Here is an 18491-nt window from a genome sequence, read left to right as displayed (position 1 = left end):
TTTGTACTTTTATACATGAATAGTCAGAGGCAGCTGGCAGCCAAATTAGGCACAAGGCATCCTTTGGTGTCTATGTCTTGACCCACCAGCCGTGATAATACTGTGCACAAAGAAATAATGGTGCTCTTTTCAAGAGCTACAAACAATGAACTTTGTTTCTCGTGATGATTTGTTTCCCTTCCATTCACGTATACTCTTATTTTCTTCAGCCTGTCAGGGAAATGTATATGCTTTACATCTATTATATTTAACCTTTTTAAACATGTATATCTCAGACATATGACTCATGGCTCCTGGGCTACAACTCATGATCGTAATTGATAAAAGTAAGGTCTCCATACATCTGAGACTATAGAATTTCTGCAGATGCACAGGAGCAGAGTAAAAATGACACCATATTGTCTATCAGTGAGCAGTTTTTCCATGTGTTTATTGGAATCTTAGTGCATCTTGCCAAGACACTGATCAAATAAATGTTTGCATGAGCACAAATTGTTTTATGTTCTGTACAGCTGACAATTTCAGTTACTTAACAAGGCACAGAAGCATTTTGTTAATTAACTGTGGTGTTGTAGTGGAAGTGCAAAATGGATTAGATTACACAAATCAAATTTCATGTGCTCGAAGCTTTTTGTACAGATTGTTGTCAGATTGATGTATAAATGTGTCAAGTTAGTTATTTGCTGTCTGATAAAGACTTCTGCTTACCAAATAAATATTTTTAAACTTTTTCTACACCGGAAACTGCAATTTGTTTTGTTATTGATATACAAGTTTTGTCTGCAATTAAAATCAGCTGTTAATTTCCCCACATGTCACTGTAACATATGATATTTTCTTAATCAAGCAAAGTGCAGACTTATAAAGAACCCCCTTGTGGATTCTAACATTTATTTTAAATTTATAATTAATTAAGACTAAGCAACGCTTTTTTGAATCCGGTGACAAGGCAGGGAAACTTCTGGCTTATCAAGCCAGTGCCGAAGGAACCTCCAAGCTAATCCCAAAGGTCAAGTCTGCTGCTGGTGACATAATATCGGACCCAGAGGGAATTAATGAAGTATTTGTAAGTTTCTATTCCAATCTGTACACTTCAAGCTCTCCCCCTCTATCAGAAGAAACTCTCCAAAATATACATTTTCCAAGAATAGATAGAGATCTGACGAAGGGATTAGGGGGACCTATTACTGTAGTAGAGGTACAAGAAGCCATTAAATCCTTAAACACAGGTAAATCGCCGGGCCCTGACAGTTACTCTGCAGAATACTATAAAGTCAATTCTGATCTTATGGCACCGTTGTTGAAAGATATGTATAATGAAGCCTTTTCAAAATGTCAATTACCCAAGACTTTGTCCGAAGCTACTATTTGTTTAATCTTGAAAAAGGACAAGGATCCTCTGTTGTGCAGCAGTTACAGACCAATTTCTCTTTTAAATATTGATTTTAAAATACTATCTAAAATCCTCGCACTTAGGCTACAACGTGTTCTGTAACAAATTATCGCCTCTGACCAGACGGGATTTATGGCCGGCAGGCACTCAATTCAAGACGCCTCTTGAATATTATCCATACATCGTGCAACTCGATTCCAGAGGTTGTGGTATCTCTTGACACGGAGAAAGCTTTCGACCGCGTCGAGTGGAGCTATGAGGTGATGGATAGGTTTGGCTTAGGGGCTGACTTTATTCTCTGGGTTAAGCTACTATATTCCTCGCCATCCACCTGTATTTGTACTAACAACAACTTGTCTTTGCCTTTTCCACTTGAGAGGGGCACTAGGCAAGGGTGCCCTCTCTCACCCCTCCTATTCGCCATTGCTATCGAGCCTCTTGCAATATGGCTGCGTTTAGAGGATAGATTTAAAGGCATTACAAGGTGTGGTGTGACTCACAAACTCTCCCTTTATGCAGATGACTTGCTCCTGTACATTTCTGACCCTCTAAACTCATTCCCGGTGCTTTTTGACATACTGGACCAATATGGTACACTGTCAGGATATAAGGTCAATTGTCAAAAAAGCGAGTTGCAACCCCTCAATTCCCTGGCCAGAGCTCTTCCCCACTCAATAGTGCCTTTTAAGTGGACAGAAACCGGATTTAGATATTTGGGGTTTTTTATTTCCTCTTCTATACATAAAATGATGAGGGAGAATTTTCTATCCCTACTAGAAAATGTTGGGAAAGATTGTGACCACTGGACTTCTCTACCATTGTCAGTGGCAGGGAGAGTTAACCTGATAAAGATGAGTGTCCTCCCAAAATTCTTGTATCTTTTTCAACATGTTCCGATTCTTCTTACCAAGGCATTTTTTGACAAGTTAGAAAAGATTCTGTCACATTTTATACAGTGGGGCAAAAAAGTATTTAGTCAGCCACCGATTGTGCACAATTTAATAATTTGCACCAGAGGTACACTTCAACTGTGAGAGACAGAATGTGAAAAAAAAATCCATGAATTCACATGGTAGGATTTGTAAAGAATTTATTCGTAAATCAGGGTGGAAAATAAGTATTTGGTCACCTCAAACAAGGAAAATCTCTGGCTCTCACAGACCTGTAACGTCTTCTGTAAGAAGCTTTTCTGTCCCCCACTCGTTACCTGTATGAATGGCACCTGTTTGAACTCATCATCTGTATAAAAGACACCTGTCCACAGCCTCAAACAGTCAGACTCCAAACTCCGCCATGGCCAAGACCAAAGAGCTTTCGAAGGACACCAGGAAAAGTATTGTAGACCTGCACCAGACTGGGAAGAGTGAATCTACAATAGGCAAGCAGCTTGGTGTGAAAAAATCAACTGTGGGAGCAATCATCAGAAAATGGAAGACATACAAGACCACTGATAATCTCCCTCGATCTGGGGCTCCACGCAAGATCTCATCCCGTGGGGTCAAAATGATCATGAGAACGGTGAGCAAAGATCCCAGAACCACACGGGGGGACCTGGTAAATGACCTGCAGAGAGCTGGGACCAAAGTAACAAAGGTCACCATCAGTAACACACTACAACGGCAGGGAATCAAATCCCGCAGTGCCAGACGTGTTCCGCTGCTGAAGCCAGTGCATGTCCAGGCCCGTCTGAAGTTTGCCAGAGAGCACATGGATGATACAGCAGAGGATTGGGAGAATGTCATGTGGTCAGATGAAACCAAACTAGAACTTTTTGGTATAAACTCAACTCGTTGTGTTTGGAAGAAGAAGAATACTGAGTTGCATCCCAAGAACACCATACCTACTGTGAAGCATGGGGGTGGAAACATCATGCTATGGGGCTGTTTTTCTGCCAGGGGGACAGGACGACTGATCCGTGTTAAGGACAGAATGAATGGGGCCATGTATCGTGAGATTTTGAGCCAAAACCTCCTTCCATCAGTGAGAACTTTGAAGATGAAACGAGGCTGGGTCTTCCAACATGACAATGATCCAAAACACACCGCCCGGGCAACAAAGGAGTGGCTCCGTAAGAAGCATTTGAAAGTCCTGGAGTGGCCTAGCCAGTCTCCAGACCTCAACCCCATAGAAAATCTGTGGCGGGAGTTGGAAGTCCGTGTTGCTTAGCGACAGCCCCAAAACATCACTGCTCTAGAGAAGATCTGCATGGAGGAATGGGCCTGAATACCAGCTACTGTGTGTGCAAACCTGGTAAAGACCTATAGTAAACGTTTGACCTCTGTTATTGCCAACAAAGGTTATGTTACAAAGTATTGAGTTGTATTTTTGTTATTGACCAAATACTTATTTTCCACCCTGATTTACGAATAAATTCTTTACAAATCCTAGCATGTGGATTCATGGATTTTTTTTTTCACATTCTGTCTCTCACAGTTGAAGTGTACCTCTGGTGCAAATTACTGACCTCTGTCATCATTTTAGGTGGGGGAACTTGCACAATCAGTGGCTGACTAAATACTTTTTTGCCCCACTGTATGAGGAGGGAAACAAGCTAGAATTCGCAAGTCTATTCTTCAGTCCTCTAAAAGTGACGGTGGTCTTGGTCTGCCCAATTTTAGACACTACTATTAGGCAGCTAACATACAAAAACTTTTACATTGGGTTCATAACGACCCCCCTGCAACAGTCTGGGTACAAATGGAAACTGCATCTAGCTGTTACTCATTATCATCAATACTCAGCTCACCACTCCCTTTTTCTCCAACCTTTATTGGAGATAATCCAAATGCTTGTTATGTGTATGGGTCCTGAGATGTTGTTTTTGTTTTTTTTGTGTGTGTGGGCAGAGACTGGTTCTCTGCGGTGTTTTGTCTAGTGTGGACCTGATAGGGGGAGAATTCGGGTTGGGGGGTTGGAGGGTATAATGGACATACCACTGTTCTGAAATCAAGATTGACTTAGCTGTTGCTAACTTTGTATGTCATTGTTGAAATCAATAAAACAAAGTTGTAACAATATTTTTCCTTCCCACGATAGGCCGACGGGCAGGGCAGAGATAGATCTTGGTAGCCCGACTGGAAAAATCACTAGGCCCGGGACGTCGGGCTAGCAATTTTGTGAGCCCTGTATCTGATTGAGGAATCACTCATCTTTGGAAAAGAGAGTTTATTACAGAGAAATGGCTCTTTCCAAAATAAAAGATATACTATACGCTTCTTCTGGGCTATATTCTCAGCAGCATATTAAACATATCAGGTCCCCATAAGGAGAATCATGTGCTAACGGCTGTCTAAATAACTCGGGTAAAGTTTGTAGCATGCGTGCTTGTTGTTTGTCGGCTCAACACAGACAGCATAGAAGGAAAGTTGATAAAATAAATTACAAATTTTGTATTGTTCGATACATATGCGTACCGAACTGAAAGCACTGTATCGAACGGTTCAATATCGATACAAATATCGTTGCACCCCTAATATATAGTCACATAAAACCTTTTTAATCTACAACCAACTTCATTATCGACCATAGCCAATCAGTCTTAAATGTGGTAACTACCAAATTAATTGGAGTGAATTATATGTAACTTTGGCCCAACAGATTTGAAGGGAAAAGAGTTATCATTTAAAACAAATGCTTCTTGATTAGATCATCATAACCTTAATCATATAAACATTGCTTCTGTGTGTTCTTGTTTTTTTTTTTCTACTTACCATTTTGTAGGTAATAATGAATTTTATCATATGACCCACAGGCATGTTCTGAGTAAGGAATTCTCTCTGGCTGGGCAGGGCTGGTTGGTAGTTGATCTTTGCTGGTGGGAAAACAAAGGTAAACCATGAATCTTAATCTGGACTAGTACTTAAATAAACAGAGTGGTTTTCATATCTATTTTAGCACTTAAAGTATTTTTATTCCAAGCCTTATTCACTCACACATTCATAGAGTTGCTTTTTTTCTATGTCCTAATGCTTTCAACTTGATATTCACACACTCACACTGCATCATTTTGCCATGCAGGCTAGAGGAGCTGGGGATTGAACCACCAACCTTCTGATTGGTAGACAGCCTGTTCTACCTCCTTACTGACAGATGCCCCAAAAACTGCCCTCTAGTGCATCACCTTCACTAATCTTACTTCATGCGCTTTACTATAAACCATACTATAACACATAGGACTAGTCTACTTTTTTTATTTTTTTTATTTTGAAACACAGAGTAAAGGAACTAAAGTTAAGACAGAACTCAGGAGCTAATCCTTCTATTGATCAGGCTTTATCTTTAATCACTGACTAGCATTAATGACCTTCTAAATAAATTGCCATGACCTACTGCAACTCTCTCTGCTGCTTGGCTTCAGAGTACTAATCACAGTGCTTACATCTGTTAAAGCTCAATCTCACTGATGTGAAGGCAGTCAAGTAACTTCATCAGTACTGTTAGAGTTAGCGTATGTCACGCATAAAGAGAAGGCAAGCTGTTTCTGTGCTTGTCCTGGCAAGTGTACCAACATCTGGCTAGAAGCCAGGCTTTTAACGAATGAACCACTGGAAGATGTGAAACATCATTTTGAAACCGTCAAGGGCCTGTCGGCAACCTCAAAATAATGCCCTCAATGCAGAACAAAATTTATGATCTTGAAGCAGTATAACTGAAAAACAGTGACATGATAAGTGGCTCAAAACTAATTTGACATGGGCACCTAGACATTCAATTGACGGCACTGTACACATGACATAAGACCTGTCAAGTGGTATCTATCCATAATACTATTTTTGACACCATGCATTGCTAAGTTGATGGCAAGGGATGTCTTTTACCACATTTCTGTCAGACAGCTGTTGAATTGCAGATAAGTAAATACATGCACTGGCATCTCACGCTTTTGAACACAAAAGTGCAGTGAAATCATCCGCTCATAAATATGCTAATCTGTTGTGACACTTTTGTGGAACTTTGCTACCGCAACTCAAAATCACAGTCAAATCAAGGCGACATAGGTAAAAGTATAAAACAGGAACAATGCAATGGCAATTTATGCACTTACATAAACATGAGCGAGTGCGAGCAAATTTTCCTATTTGAGACAGCCATCAGCTGTTTGCAGCAGAAAGAAAAATAACACTGTTGTCTTATCTGATAATTTCTGTTCTTTTTACTGTTGAGGTCCCCTTGTTTTTGGCATCTTCTGAAAAGGTGGGTTAAATCATAAAGCTTTGAGAGCACAGATTTCAGTATATACACAGGATAAATACTGATGATTTTCCCTGTCTGATATAAAAGTGGAAAAGCCACTTTGACAATAACAAAATATCCTTCACTCTAGAGCATTTAATTACTAAATAAATGGGTTTACTTAAGGCAATGATAGTCTCTTGGTTCCTCACTGGGTCCAACACTCAAGGGCTGACAGTATTTTTAGTTTTGATCGGATAGTCATTGTCCTCACATTATCATTTCTATTTGACTGCATGGACCTTTTAAAATTTGACATGTGTTACATCTATTCAGTGATTTTTTGCATTACACTGTCATCTATGCAAAACAGTGGCAAGTTCAAGAGCATCTCATAGCGTCCAAGCTATCTGCACAAATTTTTGTTCCTGACCCTTAATACTCTGACATCTGAGGATACTGCTTCCCCTCTGAGTGGTTTCCTTTCAATTTTTCATCGTCATTCTGTCTGTCTTCATTTCATGTCCTTCCTTTTAAAAAAATTCTGGCATTTGATCCTCTCTGACTTAATTTTTGTGAATGCACTCCTGGACAACAGTAACCACACTTTCTCAATTTCTTTGGGATGTGACCTGCAAGTCACATCTGCGGTTGCCTTCGGCAACTAAGGCCTCAAAATTTCCATTACTTTTTCATTCTGAATTTTTAGCACAGCATACGGTACTGGCACTTTCAGTGTCTTTGACTGTTAGAAGGATGAGGAAAGTGAAACTTGAAAAGCCACTCAAATCAAGACATAACATCAAAGGGGTGATGATTCAGAGATGCAGCTTCTGAATGGCAATTTATGAGGAGTGGTGCAAAAAAAAATCTTTTAAAAAGTATGAAAACTTCCGGCTGTCTTTTTGTAAGCTGTAAAAGATAATCATTTCCATCCTCACAAAAACAACAGAGCAGTCCACAGCGTAAGCCTCAGCAACCTGCTGTGGAGAAAAGGGAAAAAAAAATAGTGACACACACACCTTCTTGCCAGGTAACTGGCTAAGATAATTGCATCTGAAAATAGAAAAATAAATTAATGTGTCAGCTGTTTGATTGAAACAAAGGAGGAAAAAATCACAGTTCTGGCCATAATCCTGGGGAGGTATCCATACCCAGAGCTAATTTAAAAGATACAGGTAATAATGACAAATGAATACCAAAGAAATAGCAGTCGCTACTTACTATCATAAATCTGTAAGGCCATTAGAGATGGGCAGCACTCTTCATCAACCACTTAAACAAAATGTTAAAGATGGAGGTCTGTATCTATGGCCATGTTACAGCACAGACCCTTTATTGAATTACCTATGCATCCCCTTGACACTTATTGAAATTGAAGGCGCAGTAGTCGACATATACACCCTCCCCCATCCATACCTACACCACTGTTCGAGGTTTGCTGTTGGTCTAAGCAAAAGTGGACTTGAGGACAATGACCTCTGAGTCCAAAGCAATTTGTTTACTAATTAATTTAACTATGCTTTGATATTGAATGACTTTTAATTGCTTCTGAATACCTGACTGTAATCTTGACTACTAATTTTAGTGCCAGGAAACCATGCCTTACAGTTTTCTGAATAGAAATGAGAATCTAATTAAGACATACTTTTATGCAGTAATCTCTTATCTGGGCAACAACTTCTTGATATTTCGTATTACTGTTTGACTGCACAACTATTACTACAGGGCTGTTCAGGGCAACTACAGTATTGTGTTGTTTGCTGATGTTATCCCATCATACCTTTAAAATGCATACTATGCAGTGCCCATACAGACAAGTTTTATCTATTATTTATTGTAGCACTGAATATTTTACCACCACAATAAAGGCATGGCAGCTGAAAATGCTCAGAAATGAAGAATGGCATGTTTGAGATGAGGAGATATCATTTTAAAAAAAAAACCAAACCTATTTGATTATACTGTATCGGTTAAATACAATCAAGCTACACTGACTGCACACACAGTGCATTAAAGCCTCAGTGACCATTTCTATTTGTTTGGATGCAAAGGACTAACCACAGCTTTTTAATGATCAGGTTTAACCCCCCAAAAATGTAGTTTGTTAAATGGTCACTTCAGACCCTTTTTTTTTTTTTTATATCATCATTTTTATCTTTCAAAAACTAACATCCCTACTGACCTAAAAAAAAAACAACAACAACAAAAAAAACCAGTAACGATCAATCTCCAATGACAAAAGCTCATATCGACCATGGTTTAGCCTTCCAGGAGACCAAATTTTCCATAGCAATTATCCATTGGTCAATGAAGGTTTGCAAATTATAGCTATGATTGTTTGTTCTTCAACACTTGCTATATTACTCATCAGGAGAGATGTAAAATATAAAGAGAGAGTGAAATTTATTTCCACTGAGTTTAAACTCAGCAAGATAAAAATCACAGTGCGTTAATTATCATCACAATCACTTTAGCTCCCACTTCATGTTTAATCCCTAAATTAGGCTCCATTAGTTTCATTCACAGCACAGCAGATACTGACCTAGAATCCTGACTCATGCAGTGTAAGTTGTCAAAATCATTGCTAATGCACTGTTTACCCATTTTTCTACTAGTGTAAACCAGACCTGAATGGCACATTTCCTCACCATTGCCCAAGCCTCTTCTAATTAGAGCAGCTCCTCCTGCACGAGATATGCATCCCACTATACTCAGGTACTGTGAGTTTGCAGTCTTTGAGAACTTTAGCTTCACCGCTTTCAAAATAAATACACACAGACAAGCCCACACAAACGCGTGCACTCACAGCATGTTCTACTAAGAGCTTCCTGAAATGAGAAACAGTAATACGGTGTGAAACTAAATGCTAATTTAGCAGCTGCAAAGCTCTCTGTAACTGTTGCTGAATATTGGATGGTATGCTTAATTGCATTATATTAAAAAACAAACAAACAAACAAACAGAAATTTGAAAATGCTTTTCAGGATTTTTATCTTAATCGTATCTAGTCTCAGATTCTATAAACATACTAACCTATAAACTATTTGCCAAGAAAAACATCCAAATATTTTGCATGTCCACATTTCAAAATTAACACATGGCAACAGATCCTAATTCCACATTCATCATTTTCATGCATAGCAATCTCAATATGCCGTGTGACAAAACAGTTCATAAATCATGAACATGAGTGAAAGAAGGGCTATCAAAAAGAAAAAAAACCTGACGGGACTCATTACAAAAGATGGATGGATGAACAGGGAGGTAAATACAGGAGCCAGGAACAGGTCTAAGATGATGTATTAGAAAACAAATCCTGGTGTGTGTGAATATAGTGGCACATCTTGATGCCAGGCATCCTGTAGACTCGGGAAGTTTGGGGGGTTTTCACATTTTGTAACCAGCTGCCCATTACTCCAGTGACTTTACAATTCGATTGAAATGTCAGCACCAAAAATCTGTAAAAGAGACAGGTGCTGTGCATACAGCAAATATAATTTTAGACTTCAGCCGTCAAAGAGAGACTTGGTATCATTTCGTCTTTATCGTCAATCCCACCTGGCTTGTTCTTTCTCACACCCACAAATCACAAAGCTGCCCAGGTTTACCCAGTTCCCAGAAAATTCAACCTGAAACATGTCACAAAGAGGACTTTAAGCTGCAAACCTTTGTTAAATTTACACCCAACTTCTTTTGGGAGAGATGTCGTCTCAATCACTGGGTTGACTTTGGCTTTCAAGAGTCCCTGTCAACCTCCCCACACTGATTTAGGGCCAAAGTGTGACACTGCCAGAGCAATCCATGCTGCATAATTCAACATTGCTCTCAGACCTGTCTCATTAAGGATCCTGACTTTGGTCCATGGCTCTGACTATGAGGCTTTGAGTGACAGATCTTTTGCCAGCTTAGTACAAATAGGAACAGACTCAGTATAAGCCTGCACTTCGGATTTAGCTTCAGCCCTTTCCAAACCTGGCAAAACCAAGTGTGCTTCCAGTCACAACTTCAACCTGCATCAACTCCACCCTTGGTGTGTGTCCTACACATGACAAGCACCAGCTGGAAGGCAGAAATCAAATCCAAATCCCAATCAACATCAACACAATTTTCTACTGTAGCTGATTAGATGCTGGGGTGCAGGTATCTCTATTTCCATATGAGGAAAATAAATCAAGGGTTGAGAAAAATCCCCATATATTGTCAGACAGCCACGAGTAAACAAATCACCTGTCTGTAAAAATAATTTTATAGCATTGCTTTCCTTTGAATTTTGGTTCAGCTAAAGCTTATTACAAACAGTCCAAAATATGTAAAGCACTCCCTGCTTTGGTAACTTGAATTTAGAAAGGTTGGTAATGGCATCTTTGCCACTTTCAACTTCCCACAGCTTTCAGTTGTAAGTCATGTTAGACTCCAGTTAAAGTTTTGGCTTTAACATTTGCTGTGGTTCAGAATCGAATCCAGGCAGTCCATGAGCTGGAGACCTGAGTGTACTTCAGCCAAAGTGGCTGCCACACTCTAGAGCTGAAGAAGATTTAGGAAAATCATAGATTTATCTGCATGGATGGACAGTTTGCCACATTTGACAGACAGATGAGTGAGAAGGATATTTGCCTTCTGCATCACTGAGAATTTCATTTAGCAAGTTGACAGTGGTGGGAGACGCACACTGACCTGCCAAATGAGGGGGGCAGGTGACAATCACAGCTCTGCACAAGAAGGTGTCTGTAGCAGTCATCACCCTGGCCCACTCAGCATCCTGTTTAAACACAAACAGGAATACAGTTTTATTTTAAAAACTAAATTTCATTTTGTTTGATATGGTAGAGCTGTTTTAGGTTACTTCTTTGATCGATTTTGGATATAATTTATTACCAATACAGTATACACAAAATGAAGTTCCTTGCCCTCAGTTGTTTGTCCCTTTGTTCTGTTGAATTACCTTTTTTCCCCACCACGGTTAAATTCTGGGGTTTTGTTTTCCATTAAGCCACATTATATAATCATCTTGTTATATATGTGTTGTATATATTTGTTACATTAAGTGAACCGTAGTCCTTGGAGAATGAGTTATGAGGAGAGTTGTTAAATGATAAATCATATTTACTTGTCTGTGTTCATTAAGTATTCCACGAATGTGCTTTTAGAGATCTTTTTAAATGAAGAAAAGTCTGGATTACACAGAGTGGTCAGTGAGACTAGAAATACAGTATATAAAAGCATGTACATTACATTACAGTACATTAAAAGAAAATCCTGTAGTAAGGGGGTTGTGGTAATTCTTCTGTCTTGTTTTTGGTCTATTTCTATTTATTTCACAGCTGATCATTGCAAAGTTGCTTTGAGTAGTTAGCTCTATCCTCATAGTCTAATGGTATTGGCCATTCCCAGCATCATGATGACTACATCGATAATGGCAGAGTACCCCCTCTGCCATTATCGATGTAGTCATCATGATGATGTTAATCACATGCTATAGTTTCACTCACCAGTCTCAGTTTTGATTGAAACAACTTTTAAATGGTGGTTTATGGAGGTAGAGGCAGTGTCAAACTATCAGAAGTAGGAATTTATGTAGACATTTACATCTAAAGATCTGAGATGTAGCTCTTTGTTTTTCACTATTTGGTTTTTTTGCTGTTTCTGTAAGTGGCAGTGACCTTAATTTGCTAGATGTTCACAACTTGGAAAATTGTGGTATTGTGTTAACACAAAGCTTTTATAGAGGTGGTCACACATACTGATTATCAGTTAATCAAATGCTTTTGATTAACAGCACCTGGTTTTTAGTTACCCTCTTAATCCCTAAGAAACCAACAACAACCTTTTATTTGTGGCACTGTTTAAAGCACAGAGTTACAAAGTGCTTCACATTTTGGATAAACATATCGTGTCATATCAAACATATGGTCTTCCATTTATTCCTACATACTTTCACAAGCATAGGTGAAATTAGATGTCAGTTATAGACAAAAATAATAGAATGATGATTAAGGATAAGACAAGCTATTAAAAAGAGTTTTCAGCAGCTTGTAAAAGAAACCACTGATTGTGTAAATCTGATGGGGTACTCCAAAGTTTAGGAGTTGAAACCTCAGCTGTGTGGTTGTCTTTTTCCTTAAAATATAAGACCCAGATCAGATGATTAGAGAGGCTGAGGTCTCAGTAGCTTATATATGCAGGAGCCTGTAGCCATGTTGCGCTTTACATGTTGTTAATAAAAAATTCAGAATGACTCTGAGTTACTTATTGCTTAATGACAGGCTTGGATAATGATGTGCATACCCCCTGCAGAGTGTTCTCCTCTGGATGTTGTAAAGAGGTCTTTCTTTATCGTGGAGCCATCAAAATGTCCGTGCTATCTTCCTGATGGATTTGTTAGAATGGCTTGTTTCAGTGACATTGAGAGGTCCTTTGACCGCATGCTGTGGGTTCACAGAAACAGTTTTCAAATGCAAATGCCTCACCTGGAATCATCTCCAGACCTCTTTACCTGCTTAATGTATGAAGAAGTAACAAAGTTATAGCCCATACCTCTCCATGAAGCAGCTTTTGAGTCAATTGTCCAATTACATTTGAATCACTGAAAGTCGGTGTCTGCATATAAAAATGACTTTTTTTCTCAGCAGGTAAAGCAATATTTTTTTTTTCAATCCCTTAAATTGAAGCTGGTCCGATTTTATAACTTCAGATGGCGTCTGATGGAGTCACCAGACACATAAGTTAGAGATAATGGCTGTGCTTTCATTTCAACTGCATTTAGGTGTAAAATAATCATTCTCAGCGAACGTTAGAAAGAACAGAACGTCTGCACTGTGTGAGAAAGAAAAATAACAATGACTTTCACTGGTGCACCTAACTCTCCAGGCAAAGAGGTTGACCTCTAACTGCAAAGCAGAGCTCATGTATTTTTAATCAGTGAGTTTTATTTTAATTTATTTATTAACATTTAATTGTAGGGGGGAAAAAACTAACTGCTTCCTTTCTGATTCAGCATACTCTGATTGACCATTTTTACAAACAGACTTGCAATGACATGAAGCTATAAAAACCAAAAATGGAAGAATTCTTTCACGTTCTTCAGTTAAAATAGCAGTTTTTCAAATATGTGTTTGATTGAACCTCAATTCAACTTGAAATTTTTGACTGTTCAGTGGCAACATTGGGAAATAGGGTAAGGTTACTAAAAAATGCTTTCAGAGGAGGCTGAAGCTTGGCATTTGTTCCTAGTCCTTAGTAGTACTCTTAATTCGTTTGTCTCCATGCTTCGCGAAGGCATAACTCCCAGAGTTACAGCTGGAAAATGTTATAATCAAATGTGAGATTTTGTCACATGCAGTTGTTATCGTGTTTTTATTTTCTGATATCTTTTTCTTATTTTTTTGTTTTGTTTTTGGCAAGGCCATATGTCTGTCGGCAAAAGGTTCCTGAGTGTTATCGCAGCCTCACCAAATGGGACATCTCTGTGTGAAGTATTTTGAGCTTCTCATGCCTGTATTTGTTTCCTTTCTGTGCTTTGCTTCATCTTAAGTGAAGTGAAAACTCCCAATTGCCCGTAGCTGTGAATGTCAGTGTGAATGTGTTTGTCTGTCAATACGTGTTAGTGCTTTGATAGGCTGGCAAAATGTCAAGGGTGTGCCCCGTCTTTCACCCAGTCTGTGCTAGTACACGCTATTGCCTTTTTGTGACCATTTACTTCATAAATGATGCAGTTTTACCTTTAGATATTTTCTTAAGTAATTAATATTTATCAGGACTGAGTATATTTTCATTTGATTGTTTTACTTTAGACACTTATTAAAAAAAACCTCTTTCTTGAGCAGCTTTTTAAATTTTTGGTCTATAAGAAGTAAATTTGCAATGAAAGACAACATAATTTAAGATTTTTGTATGTCTGTGAAAATCTTTATAAAAAGATAAATAAAAGTGCAGGTTCCTTTGTTCTTTGGATGTTGGTTACCTTTTATTCCATTCTCAGTAAAGATGATCCCACACTGCTTCAGTTATGTTGAAGTCTAGGCTCTGGGGAGGCCAATCCACGCCTGATTGTGTCCTATTGTGTTTTTCTGTTTACAGTAGATGTGTTTTCACTGCATTGGCAATGTGTTTGGGATTATTTTCATGCTGAAAAGGGATGCCATCGGCAATCACATGTTTTTCAAATGGTGATGTTTTCAGTCCATTCCTTGTGTAAACCAGCTTTTCTGTTCCTTATGAATGGCTTCTTGACACTGCCTCCATTGAGAACTTCTGATGAGGCTTCAGTGAACAGTAGATGGAACACCTGGAGGGCCAGATGCATCTCTCAGGTCCTGTGTCAGGTCTTTGCTGGAATGTTTCCCTATATCTATTAAGAGGGCATGACTTTCAGATGCTGTTCATCTGCTGTAGAGTTTTTTTTTTTTAAGGTCTTCCACTTCTTCTCTTGTCTAGCAGTTTTCTAGGTTTTCTAACACTGCAAATCATGCCAGGATTTGTCAGCTAATAAGTCTTTAGGAATAAACTTGTTGGTGCAAAAATACTATTTTATGTCTGTCAAACTGTGTTACATTTGGCATTTTTCATAGTTTCAACAAAAAAAGGGAACAAATTGTATTTTTGCGACAAGCTGCTAGTGTCACAGTGTCTAAAGGTACAATTTAAGATTGGTTCTTTGCTAAGTTGTCTGTTATGTTTAGAGATAACGGTGCAGTGAAATGCTTACACAACTGCTCGTGACCTAAAGAAACAAAAAAAAATGCTATGAATAAGATAGGAAATAAATGTGAAAATTAAAAAGGGTCAATTTAACTATGAAGGAATAAAATAAAATATAAAAATTAAAGTTAAAAATGAAATGACTGTACAACAACAAATTAGAATGAAGGGTAAATTTAACTGGGAAAGAATAAGATAAAATATATAAATTAAAGTTGAAAATAAAATAAATCACACATGCTATGTGCACTTTCTATGCTTAAATGATTCATGATTACAAGGACTGGACTGGAAAAGCCACCAATCTTCAAAGCAAAAACTTTGAAAGACCTTTACAAAGCCTGGAGAACAATTTTTCAAGACCACTTTGAAAAATGACAAGAAAGTCTGGCTTCTTGGAAGCAAAATCCAAAGAAATGAGGGCTGGTGTGACAAAGTGGATGAGCAGTTGCAATGCTCTCCATTTGTCCCATATGTGTTTACCTTTTTTTTGCACATTATGCACATTATTCTGTTTCTATTTATTTGCTATGATTTGCTATTTGTCAAGTAACATTGCTGCACTCACTATCCCGGGTTTGTTTGTGTAAGCGTTCTATTGCCGGCAAATCAAACATTCTGCAAATTAAGGCAAATACTCAGTTACATGTCTCTCTATATTTTATTATGTTACAGATTAAGTAATTTATTCATACTTATAATGCTCTTTCTTTCAGTCTTCATGAGGGTCAGGTGTGGGGAAACGCCTGCCTAGCATTTCCTCATTTTAAAGTCCTGATGATGTCACACGTGACATCAGCAGGTCGAACGAAGTGGAAGTGTTTCTTTGTCCATAGAAATGCTTCCTTTTGTTTGTGTTAAGGTTTAAAGGGACTTGTTGAATCTTTTTCTTTTCCTTAATACAGCCATTTAGTTGTGTAAATGTGCCAATTAGAAGTGTGACGTTTTGTGTCTTTTTAATCATCTGTGTAGAGTTTTAGATCCCTCAGTTCAAGTGAGTGATACTGCCTTGGCTAATTGAAGGGAAACTGATGGCCCTATTTAAAGCCAGTCTCTACCAGATTCAGATGAGAGAGGAGAGGTGAGCTGTGTTACCAGATCCATGTTCTGTTGAGGTTTGTTAATTGAGTTACTTTGGGGGAAAGTTTTGTTAAGTTACACATTAAATTAAGTTCACTGTAAATAAATTGCTCACGTCTGGAAACCTGAAATGTCTGCGTAGTCTGCTTCCCTACCACCTTCCTTGACGTTCGAGTTTGACTACTTCACAGGTGGATCAGGGTTTCTAGGGGAATGTAAATAAAACACAACTCGAGCAACTGAACTGTAAAAATCACCAAAGAGTGAACTAACTGAACTAACAGAGCATGCAGAACATTTTGGTTACTGCCTGTAAACTGTGGCAACTATGACTCCCAGTCCAGGCAGATAACCGGGTACTAATGAGAGCCGTGATAACTAAGAAAGGTTGAGGGAGCGTGGGGCGTGAAAATGAGAACAAACAGCCCGGAGTGTGGAAAGGCATATATAGTCATCCAACCTGAAGGGGACTATGAGTTGTGGTTCAGAGACGTGAAGTGTTTCTTTTATTTTTGTTTTTGTTCAAAGTAAATATTTGTAGAATATTTATGTCTGCACAGATTTTGTGTCAAAGTTGATGGCTGTAGCTATGGGTGGGTTGTTGTTTTTTGTTTTTTTTCAAACAAGAAAATATATTGATGAGAAGCACTGCATTTACATGGAGCCCTCTTAGTCTCTCAGCTGTGGATAAAGGAGACATTCAAGCAGAACAGACAGGCCTTCACATGAGACAGCCTGTTTCCCTACTGAGGAAGCTGTTATCTCTGTGTCGCGCCTCATCAATCCCTGAGTGTGTCGTTACTGTACCCTACCTGCCATATGGCTGTCACAGCACAACCCAGCCGGACATTCTTCCATCCAACACGGTCTGCCAGACACTCTGAAAGCTGTTGGGTGCCTCCCTGTGGAGAGGCAGATATTAGACTTCAAGGTGTGCTTAAAAACTATTATTATTAATTAACAAAATACTTGACCCCTGCAAATGATCGATTTTTCTATACATTTCAATTTGCATTGCTCTCAAGTGTATTTCTAGGAAAAGTTTCCTGGTTAGTCTTCATAAGCCAGAAAACTGACTTCAGGTAGGTTTTTTGTTTTGTTTTGGGGGTTTTTGCACCAGTGTAAAACAAAATATGAGCAAATGTTCACAGCTGCTTAAGTAGAGAAAAAACAACAAAGAAGTGATAATGATACATGCACACAAATAAGTGCTGAGGTCGAGAGGAAGGATAAAATACCACAGGAATAAGTTTCTGTTAAGTTGAAACGCTTTTTTCAGTTCACATTTGGTGCCGTGTCATGTTCAGTGATGCTGCGGTACTCATTCCAGGCCATAGCGAGGATGCAATTAAAAGAAAACAGCTCCAGATGATAACAAGTGCAGGAAGTGTGCTAAAACATAGGTTTAAACATCAAGCACTTTGCACCATTTAGCCAAAGGCCTTCTTTTGTCAATTACTTTTTATGCCCCTTTTTTGGCTCTCAGCCCATTTTTACACATGACCATTGTTGGGAGGGAGAGAAGTTTCTGAAGCAATAACACAAAAATGGATCACACAAGTTTTATGCTTCCAGAGGACTTAAAAAGTCAAAAAATCCAATACAAGACTGCGGCTTTAAATGCGAATCAATATTTCGAGGACAAAGGGAGGCAGTGGGATTTTTGGGACATGGATTGGGAGGTGCTAAGTTTAATAGAAAATAAATAAATAAAAAGGTCAGTGTGGCCTGAAGTTTTGAAAAAGCACTTGTGCCAACAATATTGAGTGTGGGGAATGATAATAGGTATGTACCTTTATCTTGAACTCTTGAGCACAACCTGGAGTGCTCTCCAGCAGCTTCAGTAGCCCTCCAGCAGCTGTAGCATACATCAGGAAGAATAGGAAAGACATCTGGGATGGCTCAATTCCAAAGACAGACCTGCTACACAGCCCGATTTCCTCTTTTAGTTCTGTCATGGAATAATACATACTATAGCCTTCACACATGCGATAATAATACACATTTTCCTACAATGACAGTATAAAATTGTTATGAGCTAACCAACACAGAGTACACTGTCAAAAATTCAGCTTGCTACATGAAAGAGCTGCCTGAGAGGATGGTAATTATCACTTCTGCAATTATCCTGTCAAATGTAGATGCC

The 18491-nt window shown here is 38.7% G+C and overlaps 3 protein-coding genes across 4 annotated transcripts in view; 1 reads left to right on the top strand and 2 right to left on the bottom strand.

Moving 5' to 3' along the window:
- The window catches only part of LOC309709922 (uncharacterized protein), a 322961-nt gene that overhangs the window by 69386 nt on the left and 235084 nt on the right, over nt 1-18491 (bottom strand). The gene's annotated exons all lie outside the window — the stretch shown is intronic.
- The window catches only part of vsig8a (V-set and immunoglobulin domain containing 8a), an 89083-nt gene that overhangs the window by 21708 nt on the left and 48884 nt on the right, over nt 1-18491 (top strand). The window lies entirely within an intron of this gene.
- LOC309709902 (putative flavin-containing monoamine oxidase A) overlaps nt 1-18491 on the bottom strand; it is a 68101-nt gene that overhangs the window by 31984 nt on the left and 17626 nt on the right. The window contains exons 5-8 of the mRNA XM_082538875.1: nt 18139-18296; nt 17158-17247; nt 11243-11327; nt 5104-5204 (exon numbers count right to left, since the gene is read on the bottom strand). Of these exons, the coding sequence (XP_082395001.1) occupies nt 5104-5204; nt 11243-11327; nt 17158-17247; nt 18139-18296 (434 nt within the window). The remainder of the gene's footprint in view (nt 1-5103; nt 5205-11242; nt 11328-17157; nt 17248-18138; nt 18297-18491) is intronic.

Source organism: Aulonocara stuartgranti (genome assembly GCF_965226115.1).
Source record: "Aulonocara stuartgranti genome assembly, chromosome: 7".
Taxonomy (NCBI): Eukaryota; Metazoa; Chordata; class Actinopteri; order Cichliformes; family Cichlidae; genus Aulonocara; species Aulonocara stuartgranti.
This window is presented reverse-complemented; position numbering and strand designations above follow the sequence as displayed.